The sequence below is a fragment of the Bombina bombina genome, chromosome 6, assembly GCF_027579735.1.
Source record: "Bombina bombina isolate aBomBom1 chromosome 6, aBomBom1.pri, whole genome shotgun sequence".
Classification (NCBI taxonomy): domain Eukaryota; kingdom Metazoa; phylum Chordata; class Amphibia; order Anura; family Bombinatoridae; genus Bombina; species Bombina bombina.
Window position 1 is genome coordinate 798,141,349 of NC_069504.1, and position 10,043 is coordinate 798,151,391.

Here is a 10,043-nt window from a genome sequence, read left to right on the forward strand (position 1 = left end):
GGTTCTGTCAGCTCAGCCCAGCAGTGCTCACTTTAACTATGTGTTTAATAACTTTGCTAGGGTTAAACACACAGACTGGCAGGGTTGCTAGGGTTAAAAATGACTCTAACAAATTAGGGCATGTCTTTTTTTTTTCTACTATAATGCTCTTTTAATTAAATGAAAAGAGAGGATTTCATGATTTTAGGGTAACAATTGTTATGGTCAGTTTGTTTCCTGGAGAAGTAGATGCTTTTGGGAGCAGTTGTTTAGCCATTGAGTTCGTAAAAAGGTCAACAATTATTTCCTATCCAATTTATTTTGGGTAACTTGGGTTAGAGGGCGTCTACTTTTTGTGCAACTGCTAACACTTTGTCTTTTCTGCAGCACAATGAACGAGATCTGTTCAGCCAGGTACAAGAGATGATGTCCTTGTTGATGGAATGGCGCTCACAGATCCTGTCTGGGACATTGCCAAAGGATGATCTGGCTGAGTTGAGGAAAAAAGTGACTGCAAAAATAGATTATGGAAACCGGTGAGAGAACAGAGTGCACATATGCCTAACAAAGAATGTGGAGAGGGGAAGGGTGGAGGGTGATGAAAGAAGGTGGACAGGTTAGGAGTAGGAAGTTTGACCATTAAATATAGCAGAATTGCATAATGCACAATACAATAAACAATGTAATTATGAAATATCAGTTAAAAAAAAAAATCCTGAGAAACTTAAAATACTGCTTCATTTCCCTGCCCTCTGTATCATGTGACAGTGATCAGCCAATTGCAGACTCATATACACTGAAGTTTTGCACGTTAGGAGCTGATGCCTCTGGAAAATAAAAAGACTGAGAAAAAATTGATAATAGAAGTAAAATCGAAAGTTGATTAAAATTGCATTCTCTATCTGAATCATAAAAGTTTATTATTGACATTAGTGTCCCTTTATATTAACATGGAGGACAAATGTTTTCTGTTGTGATTATAAAAGAGCAGAACGTTTAAAGGGACATGAAACCCAACATTTTTCTTTCATGATTCAGAAAGGGAATACAATTTAAAAAAAAAAAAAAAAGAAGGTTCCAATTTTACTTCTATTATAAAATTTGCTTTGTTCCCTTGCTATTCTTTGTTGAAGAGATATCTAGATAGGAAGTGTGCACACGTCTGGAGCACTACGTGACAGGAAACAGTGCTGCCATCTAGTGCTCTTGCTAATGTATAACATTGTTGCAAAACTGCTGCCAAATAGTGCTGCAGACACGTGCACACGCCTGAACTTACGTTCCTGCTTTTCAACAAAGGATAATAAGAAAACAAAGAACATTTGATGATATAAGTAAATTGGAAAGCTGTTTAAAATTGTATGTTCTATCTGAATCATGAAGGTTTGTTATGTCCCTTTAAAGTCTATTTACATTTATATTGAAACTGTCTGAAAAGATGTTTGTGCACAACAGATACTGCAGCATATAGGCGCACTATCTAATAAGGACAACTCCAGCTGCAGTATTGACTAACAAAATATGTTTTTGCAAGTCTGGGGGGAAAAAAACATTTTTGTTTATTTGATTGAACAATTAATACACTTGCTTTTCCAATTTAATTTAACTTACAATGTATAGGATTGCAGGCAAGAGACAAAGCAAGTCACTTCAGGCTAGGAGAAAGTGATTCAATCAGCGGCTGTGTTAGCAGTTCTCTGTGGCTCCTGAGTGATACTTTAAATATGTTTTTAACTAGGGTTAAACGGACTTGCAGGCTTGGTAGTGTTAAAGTTATTTGCTGTTATAATTTAGAGCATATCATTTTTGCACTTCAGTCTTCCTTCAATTTATGATGTATAAATTATAGGAAAATTAAGGCTCTAGAAAACTATTGAGGGGAAAAACAAACATTGTGTATACTTTGATAATGGAAGTAAATAGGATTTAAAAAATATATCCATGGCTTTGCCTTTGTTTTTTGGCAAATTAAAGACCGCTAATTGCAACTGCGCACCACACTTCTTAAATTCTGACAGTGAATGGGTTAATCATTTTATAAGATTATTTTTTGCTGTAGTGTAGGGATTACCCTCTCACTTGATAGCTTCCACCCCCGGATCCCTCACAAACAGCTCCTCACTGGTCACCACCATATTAGGCTATTGCAGACGGTATGCAGTTTGGGGATTTTTTAAATTTATTTTTACATTTCTTTAGTGTAGGGATCCCTCCTCACTTTGCACCTCCCTGATCCCCCCTCCCAACAGTTCTCTGGCCCTCCCCCTCACACTCTTCCCTGCCAGCCAGTCTGTTAGTAAAAATGTTTTGATTTTATTTTATATTTATTATATGTTTTTACTTTCTGTAGTGTAGGAATCCCCTCCAGCTCCCCCCTCTAAGATCACTTTTTTCTGTAGTGTAGGGTCCCACCTTACCCCTCCAACCAATATTTTTCTATAGTTTAGGGACAATCCCTCCCTCTCTCTTGTTAGGCATTTGTCATGGTGTAGGGAACCCCACCCCCTCCCTCCCTCCTGCGCTGGGCTGCCCACCCTCCTTCTCTCCCACCGGCACCAACAGAAGATCAATATAGAGAGTGACACAGACAGTGTCAATCTCTGTAACGGTCGTCGCTATGACTTCATATGGTAAGGGTGCGCAATTTAAGATGACAGGGGGACCACAGCATGTGCCTCTGTGCTGAATGTAGGTACTATATCAACACAGTACGCTGGGTAAAGTACTGTGTGACGTAGTAGCTACGTCCATTTGGCTAAAGGGGTTAATCACAGTGTTCTCCCCAGGACATATTTAATGAGTATGCCACCTGGCTGATTTTACTGATAACCCGACTAAAGTTCAAGCCAATATTATGCTAATATTAGCTAATATTAATTTTTAATATATATTATATTAATATATAATAATAAATTAACCCCTATTAAATTATGCAATGTTTTTTTTGCTTTGGATAGTAACATAAATAAATTACAGAAAATCTTATAATATTGTATAGTATTACATCTGCCCCCACTCGGCTGTGAAAAACTTTTGTGGAGAACACTGAATCATAAGAGCTATCTCCATCTCTTCCTGAATATTTATTTTGCATTTGTATGAATTGGAGACATTTTGTCTTAATGAGACTTCTTTTCATTCTTAAAGGTATATAAAATATACATTTAAACTGATTCAGATAGAGCATGCCATTTTAAGAATATTTTTAAATGTACTAAATGTTTTGGCATCCTTTGTTGAAAAATATACCTTGATATGATCACAGACAGCAGTACACTGTTGGGAGCTAGCTGGTCATTGGAGCTCTGGGGCTTACTTTAGCTATGTGCTTAACCGCTTTGCAGGGGTTAAACACATAGTTAGAGCATTTTTTTTATTGCACTATTGCTTCCATATAACACATAAGGACATTTTCGTCTTTCACTTTTCTATCCATATAATGAATCTAGGCCACTGGCAATTAGTTATATCATGTGCCACTATAATTGTATACAATTAGAGTCACACACTTTACCCTCTGTATCCTCTTAATCATAATCATGTGCTTGTTAGGATACTGGACCTGGATCTGGTTGTAAGAGATGAGAATGGAAATATTCTAGATCCCAGTGAGACCAGCATCATTTGTCTGTATCGATCACATGAAACCGCTTCCAGGTGTATTGACGAGAGGATACAAGAGGAGAAGGTACTGAAATATCTACTTTAAAAACCATAACATGTTTAATTAAGTGAAAAAAACTTTGTAATATACATCCATTGTTAATTTTGCCCCCTTTTACTATAAATTCTGCTTACCAGAACCTGCAACATGTTAGATAAAATCATAGATTTTTTTTAATATACTTGAAGGCTTTCGGCATGGCTTCCGTTATATCACATCTGTTTTCTGTCCTCTAATTAATATATATATATATATATATATATATATATATATATGCACACACACATATTAGTAATAGTAATATAAATAATAAAGTTTGTCTCTGTAAGTTGTTTTTTTTTTTTTTTTTTTGGACTATGTTCCATTTTAGTAGTTCTCCTTTGAACAGATTCCAGTTTATTTGTATCCTTCCGGACTGCTTAGATCAGAACACAAGATTATTTACACGCACACATACAAGGGTGGAAAAATATTGCTATGGTTTACTAGTCAGGGGTTAAAAGCTACTAGCCCAGAGGGAAAAAGTTACTAGTCCACTCAATGTTAAAGATAGGAAAAAGTAACATTTCCATCTAAAGGGGAGGAGAGTCCACCGCTTCATTCATTACTATTGGGAATTAAGAACCTGGCCACCAGGAGGAGGCAAAGACACCCCTTAAATACCTCCCCCACTTCCCTTATCCCCCAGTCATTGTTTGCCTTTCGTCACAGGAAGATGGCAGAGGAATGCTGGAGTTTTCGGAGTAGTCTCTTATGGAGGGTAGTACTCTTCGCAATGGGACTGGAGTTTTAAGTAGTCCTGTCAGCCTCTCAGTGAGAGCCTGAGTGAAAGTTAGAGCCCGGAGATGCAGGGAGAGTGTTTCTGAGTAACCATCCTGACTCATATTAACAGCTCCATAAGCAATCAGCGTTGACGAGTTTCGCTGCCTGCTCTCTACACTCAAATCCATGTCAGGAGCGAGGCTACTAAGCTGTCACACTTGAAGGGCCTTGTTACTGTTCCACGGCGTAGATTCTGGTAAGATTATTTCATTTTTTATTAATAATGATAACATAGAAGACAGGGTCACAGTGTGGCACCTTTTTATCTTTACAGAATCAAGGGTTAATATTCCTGGAAGGGGGATTATTGAATGGGGGGGTTTATACATGATATTGTTTATTGTGCCATTGCTGCGTTATGTGCAAGATGAGGCTTTGGCAATGTGTGGAACTGTCGGTTACTTGCGGGAATCTTGCGTGGCCATTTTTTGGCGCATTTTCCCTAGTGCAGGTGCGGTCCAGCCAGGCATTCCATGTGTCTGGGTGTGTCTATCTATCCTTCTCTGTTGATCTGTGTCGCAGGAGACGTAACAGTTTCTATAGTCTGGGTCCTAGGAGATGGTGAGTGCCCCGGCCATTGGTGGTATAAAGGTGCCTTTTGTATATTAAGTAGTCTCCCCTAAAGCACTAGCAATGGAGGACTCTGACGCGTTAGAGGGCTCTCCCTCCTTAACAAAGTCTCATTCCTGTGTTTATTGTGAGGAGGTTCTGGTAGATCAGCCTGCTTAACTATGTTCCACATGCCTTGATAAAGTTACAACATTTAAAAGTAAACGGATGTCTAGTACTACTGAGCCGTTCACCTCTGAGGGTTCTTCATCCCGGGAGGTGCGTTCCCTACATTTATCTCCGATTGCACATGCAGCGCCCCGGGGTCCGACCATTACTCCTTCGGGAGAGATTTGTTGGCCGTCAGATTTTGCGGACCAACTGGAATTAGCGGTTTCGAAAGTGATCCATGCCTTACCACTTTCTGCTAAGCGCAAGCTGTCATGACCCAGCCTGGAATTGAACCTGGGACCTGTTTCTATTTCTGCTGCTGTTCTTTCCCAGCCTGTTGTCTTGCCTCTCTGCCACCAGATGGCTTGATCACAGGCTAAGAATATTGGGTTTTTCTGTTTGCTGCAACTTTGGCTCTCTGGCTCCACCTGCTTACCAGCTGAAACAAATCATTTAATCAGCAGCCTGCTATATCTGGGAGATTTGCTGGCAGTTCTGGGCCTTGACATTGAGTGTTATACCCTGAAAGACCCTCTGGTCCTGTTTCCTGAGTGAAATACAGATTTGTTGGATTTCCTGGTTCCTGGTTTCTGATTTATTTCCTGACTACTCTTCTGGATATTCCCTTGGCACTGTGTTTCGTTTTCGGACTGATTTCCTGGCAATTGATCTTGCCTAATTCTCTATTTCCTAAAGACTGACTCGGGTACTTTTGCTTGCTTGTTACCTGATACTATAGAGTTCCAGTTTGCAGTCTATGCAAGTTTCCTGTTTGTTACTACAGTGTTCCAGTCTACAGCATATGCAAGTATCCTGTATGTTATTACAACGCCCTGCATTCCTGCCTGTTATTACACAGTTCCAGTCTACAGCATATGCAAGTATCCTGCCTGTTATTACAAAGCACTGCATTCCTGCCTGTTATTACACAGTTCCAGTCTACAGCATATGCAAGTATCCTGCCTGTTATACAAAGCACTGCATTCCTGCCTGTTATTACACAGTTCCAGTCTACAGCATATGCAAGTATCCTACCTGTTATACAAAGCACTGCATTCCTGCCTGTTATTACACAGTTCCAGTCTACAGCATATGCAAGTATCCTGCCTGTTATACAAAGCACTGCATTTCTGCCTGTTATTACACAGTTCCAGTCTACAGCATATGCAAGTATCCTGCCTGTTATTACAAAGCTCTGCATTCCAGCCTGTTATTACACAATTCCAATCTACAGCATATGCAAGTATCCTGCCTGTTATTACAAAGATCTGTATTCCTGCCTAATACTACAGCCTCTATAGACATTGCCTTATCTAATTGCATATCTCTGCATTGCTAATTATCCTATAAATAAAACCATCACCTTTATTTCCTAAAACCTTGTACCTGTTTAATTATGCCAAAAAGGAAAGACACACACAGACAAAACACAACTTTAACCCCAGAACCTGACACCTCTGCACAACAGCTCCCAACTCCTGAACCTGCTCCCTTGCAGAGTATGACACAAGCGTAGGGTTCATCATAGCGGCCCGGCCCAGGGTTTTATCCATGCCGATGGAAGATTCAGAGGCTCTATACGATGACGAGGCCCACTCTGACTCTTCGGAGGAGGCCCTTTCTGGGTCGGAGTCCATGTCATCTAAACCTCCTGCGGCGGAGGAGCCTGGTTATATTATTAGGATGGAGAATTTGTGCTTTCTGCTATGGCAGGTGCTTGCTACTCTGGAGGTTCCGGAACCTAAGATACCAGAGGAACCTGCGATTCCTAAGCTTGACAAGGTATAAGAGGACAGGGTAGTACCTCAGTCTTTCTCGGTTCCCGTTAAGATGGCAAATATTATTAAGAATGAATGGGAGCGATTGGGTTTGTCCTTTTTCCCCTTCTTCCTTTAAAAAAACTGTTCCCCATTCCAGACTTTCAGCTTGAGCTGTGGGGGATCATCCCTAATGTGGATGGGGCTATCTCTACGCTTGCGAAGCGGACAAGTATTGCCCTCGAGAATAGTTCGTCATTTAAAGAGCCCATGGAGAAAAAGCTGGAAAAAATGTTGAGAAGGATGTTTCAGCACACGGGGGTTTGTTTTTCAGTCAGCAGCGGTCATTGCGGCTGTCACTGGAGCTGTGACATATTGGTGTGAATCCCTGTGTGAAATGGTCGAGGGAGAAACATCCATTGGCGAGATACAGGAGAAGATTAAGGCGCTGAAGGTCGCCAATTCTTTCATCTGTTATGCCAATATGCAAATTATTCGCCTGAATGCTAAGGTGTCAGGTTTTTCTGTTTTAGCTTGCTGGGCTCTGTGGCTAAAATCTTGGTCTGCGGACATAACCTCTAAATCGAGGCTGTTGTCCCTGCCTTTTCAAGGGAAGATCCTGTTAGGTCCAGGATTGGATTTGATCATATCCACGGTTACGGGAGGCAAGAGAGCTTTCCTACCACAGGATAAGAAGGCTAAGCCTAAGGGATCTACTTTTCGTCCCTTTCGTGCAGACAAGGCCCAGCGCCAGCAACCCACCGCAAAAGCGAACCAGTCCAAGGGATCTTGAAAGCCGGCTCAATCTTGGAACAAGTCTAAGCAGAGCAAGAAGCCCGCCGAGACAAAATCAGCATGAAGGGGCAGCCCCCGACCGGTCTTCGGATCATGTAGGGGGCAGATTATCTCTATTCTTAGACGCGTGGTTGCAGGACATTCAGGACCCTTGGGTTCTAGAAGTTGTCTCCCAGGGTTACAGGATAGGGTTCAGATCCCATCCGTCCGAGGGCAGATTCCTCCTGTCAAACCTGTCTTCAAGACCAGAGAAGAGAGAGACCTTTCTAGAATGCGTGAGAGATCTCGCCTCTCTCGGGGTTATCGTACCCCTAGCAGAAAGGGGTCTAGAGTACTATTCAAACCTTTTTGTGGTTCCAAAGAAGGAGGGTACGTTCCACCCGATTCTGGACCTAAAGTGTTTAAACAAGTTTCTGAGTGTTCCATCGTTCAAAATGGAAACGATCAGTTAGATTCTGCCCCTAGTTCAAGAGGGACAGTTTATGACTGTAGACTTGAAGGATGCTTACCTTCATGTGCCAATCCACAGGGACCACTTCAGGTTCCTACGATTTGCGTTTCTTGACCAACACTTCCAGTTTGTGGCCCTTCCCTTTGGTCTGGCGGCGGCCCAAAGAGTCTTCACAAAGGTTCTGGGGGCGCTGCTTGCAGTGGCCAGATCTAGGGGCATTGCGGTGGCACCTTACCTGGACGACATCCTAGTTCAGGCACCATCGCTCAGCCTTGCAGAGTATCATTTGAGGGCCCTTCTTCTTCTGCTCCAATCTCGTGGTTAGAAGATCAACTCAGGAAAGTGTTCCTTGGTTCTCAGCAACAGGGTGGAGTTTGACATAGACTTTGTGTCCAAGAAGATTTTTCTCACAGATCAGCGGCGCAGAAAGCTTGCATCCACCTGTCTTGCCCTTCAGTCCTCCACAAGCCTGTTGGTGGCTCAATGTATGGAGGTGATAGGTCTCATGGTGTCAAGCATAGATGCCATCCCATTCCCCAGGTTCCATCTCAGACCTCTTCAACTGTGCATGTTGAGACAGTGGAACGGCGATCATTCAGATCTATCACAACGGATATACATGGATGCTCGGACTCAGAACTCCCTCTCTTGGTGGATTTTTCCGGAGCAACTGTCCATGGGGACATCCTTCTTGAGACCGTCCTGGGAGATTGTGACCATGGACGCCAATCTGGCAGGATGGGGAGCGTTTTGGGGTGCCAGGATTGCACAAGGAAAGTAGTCCAGGGAGGAGTCTCTCCTTCCGATCAACATCCTAGAACTACAAGACATTTTCAATGCTCTGAGGGCATGGCATTCTCTGGGGTCGGTCAGTTTCATCAAATTCCAGACCAACAACATTACCTCGGTGGCTTACATCAACCATCAGGGGGATATGAGGAGCTTCCTTGCAATGAGTCCCATGACTGCTTGCTCTCAGCGATTCACATTCCGGGTATGGACAACAGGGAAGCGGATTTTCTCAGCAGACAATCCTTCCATCTGGGGGAATGGTCTCTTCACCCTGAGGTGTTTGCTGAGATTTGTCACAGATTGGGAACGCTGGAGATAGATCTCATGGCGTCCAGACTCAATTGCAAGCTACCTCGATACGGGTCGAGGTCCAGCGATCCCCAGGAAGAGCTGATAGATGCCTTAGTGGTTCCTTTGGGATTCAGCCTAGCTTACATATTTCCACCGTTACCACTTCTACCTCGCGTAGTGGCACGCATCAAACAGGAGTGGGCCCCGGCCATTCTGATGGCTCCTTTGTGGCCGAGGAGGACGTGGTTTGCGGATATGGTGGGGATGTCATCCTCTCTGCCGTGGAGGTTACACTGTCGCAGGGATCTGCTGTCACAGGTTCCCTTTCAACATTGAAATCTAGATTCTCTGAGGCTGACTGTGTGGAAATTGAACGCTTAGTCTTAGCCAAGAGCAAGGAAGCCAGTCACTCGTCGCATCTACTATAAGGTGTGAAGGACTTACTTGTCCTGGTGTGAGAAGCATGGATATCCTTGGCATAAGGTGAAGGTATTCAGGATTCTGTAGAATCGCCAGAAACAGCAGTTATGAAGCAGCGTTCACAAAAAGACCGCTGCTCCATAACCCTGTCCGCCTGTTTTGAGCAAGCGGACAGACATCAGCGGAATTCAACCTGATCGAGTACGATCGGGTTGATTGACACCTCCCTGCTGGCGGCCCATTGGTCGCGAATCTGCAGGGGGCGGCGTTGCACCAGCAGCTCTTGTGAGCTGCTGGTGCAATACTGAATACGGAGAGCGTATTGCTCTCCAGATTCAGCAAGGTCTGGCGG

At 43.0% G+C, this 10,043-nt stretch overlaps 1 protein-coding gene across 1 annotated transcript in view; it reads left to right on the forward strand.

Annotated features, from left to right (window-relative positions):
* DOCK5 (dedicator of cytokinesis 5) overlaps positions 1 to 10,043 on the forward strand; it is a 458,078-nt gene that overhangs the window by 70,387 nt on the left and 377,648 nt on the right. Inside the window, exons 6-7 of the mRNA XM_053718116.1 lie at positions 367 to 515; positions 3,532 to 3,667. Of these exons, the coding sequence (XP_053574091.1) occupies positions 367 to 515; positions 3,532 to 3,667 (285 nt within the window). The remainder of the gene's footprint in view (positions 1 to 366; positions 516 to 3,531; positions 3,668 to 10,043) is intronic.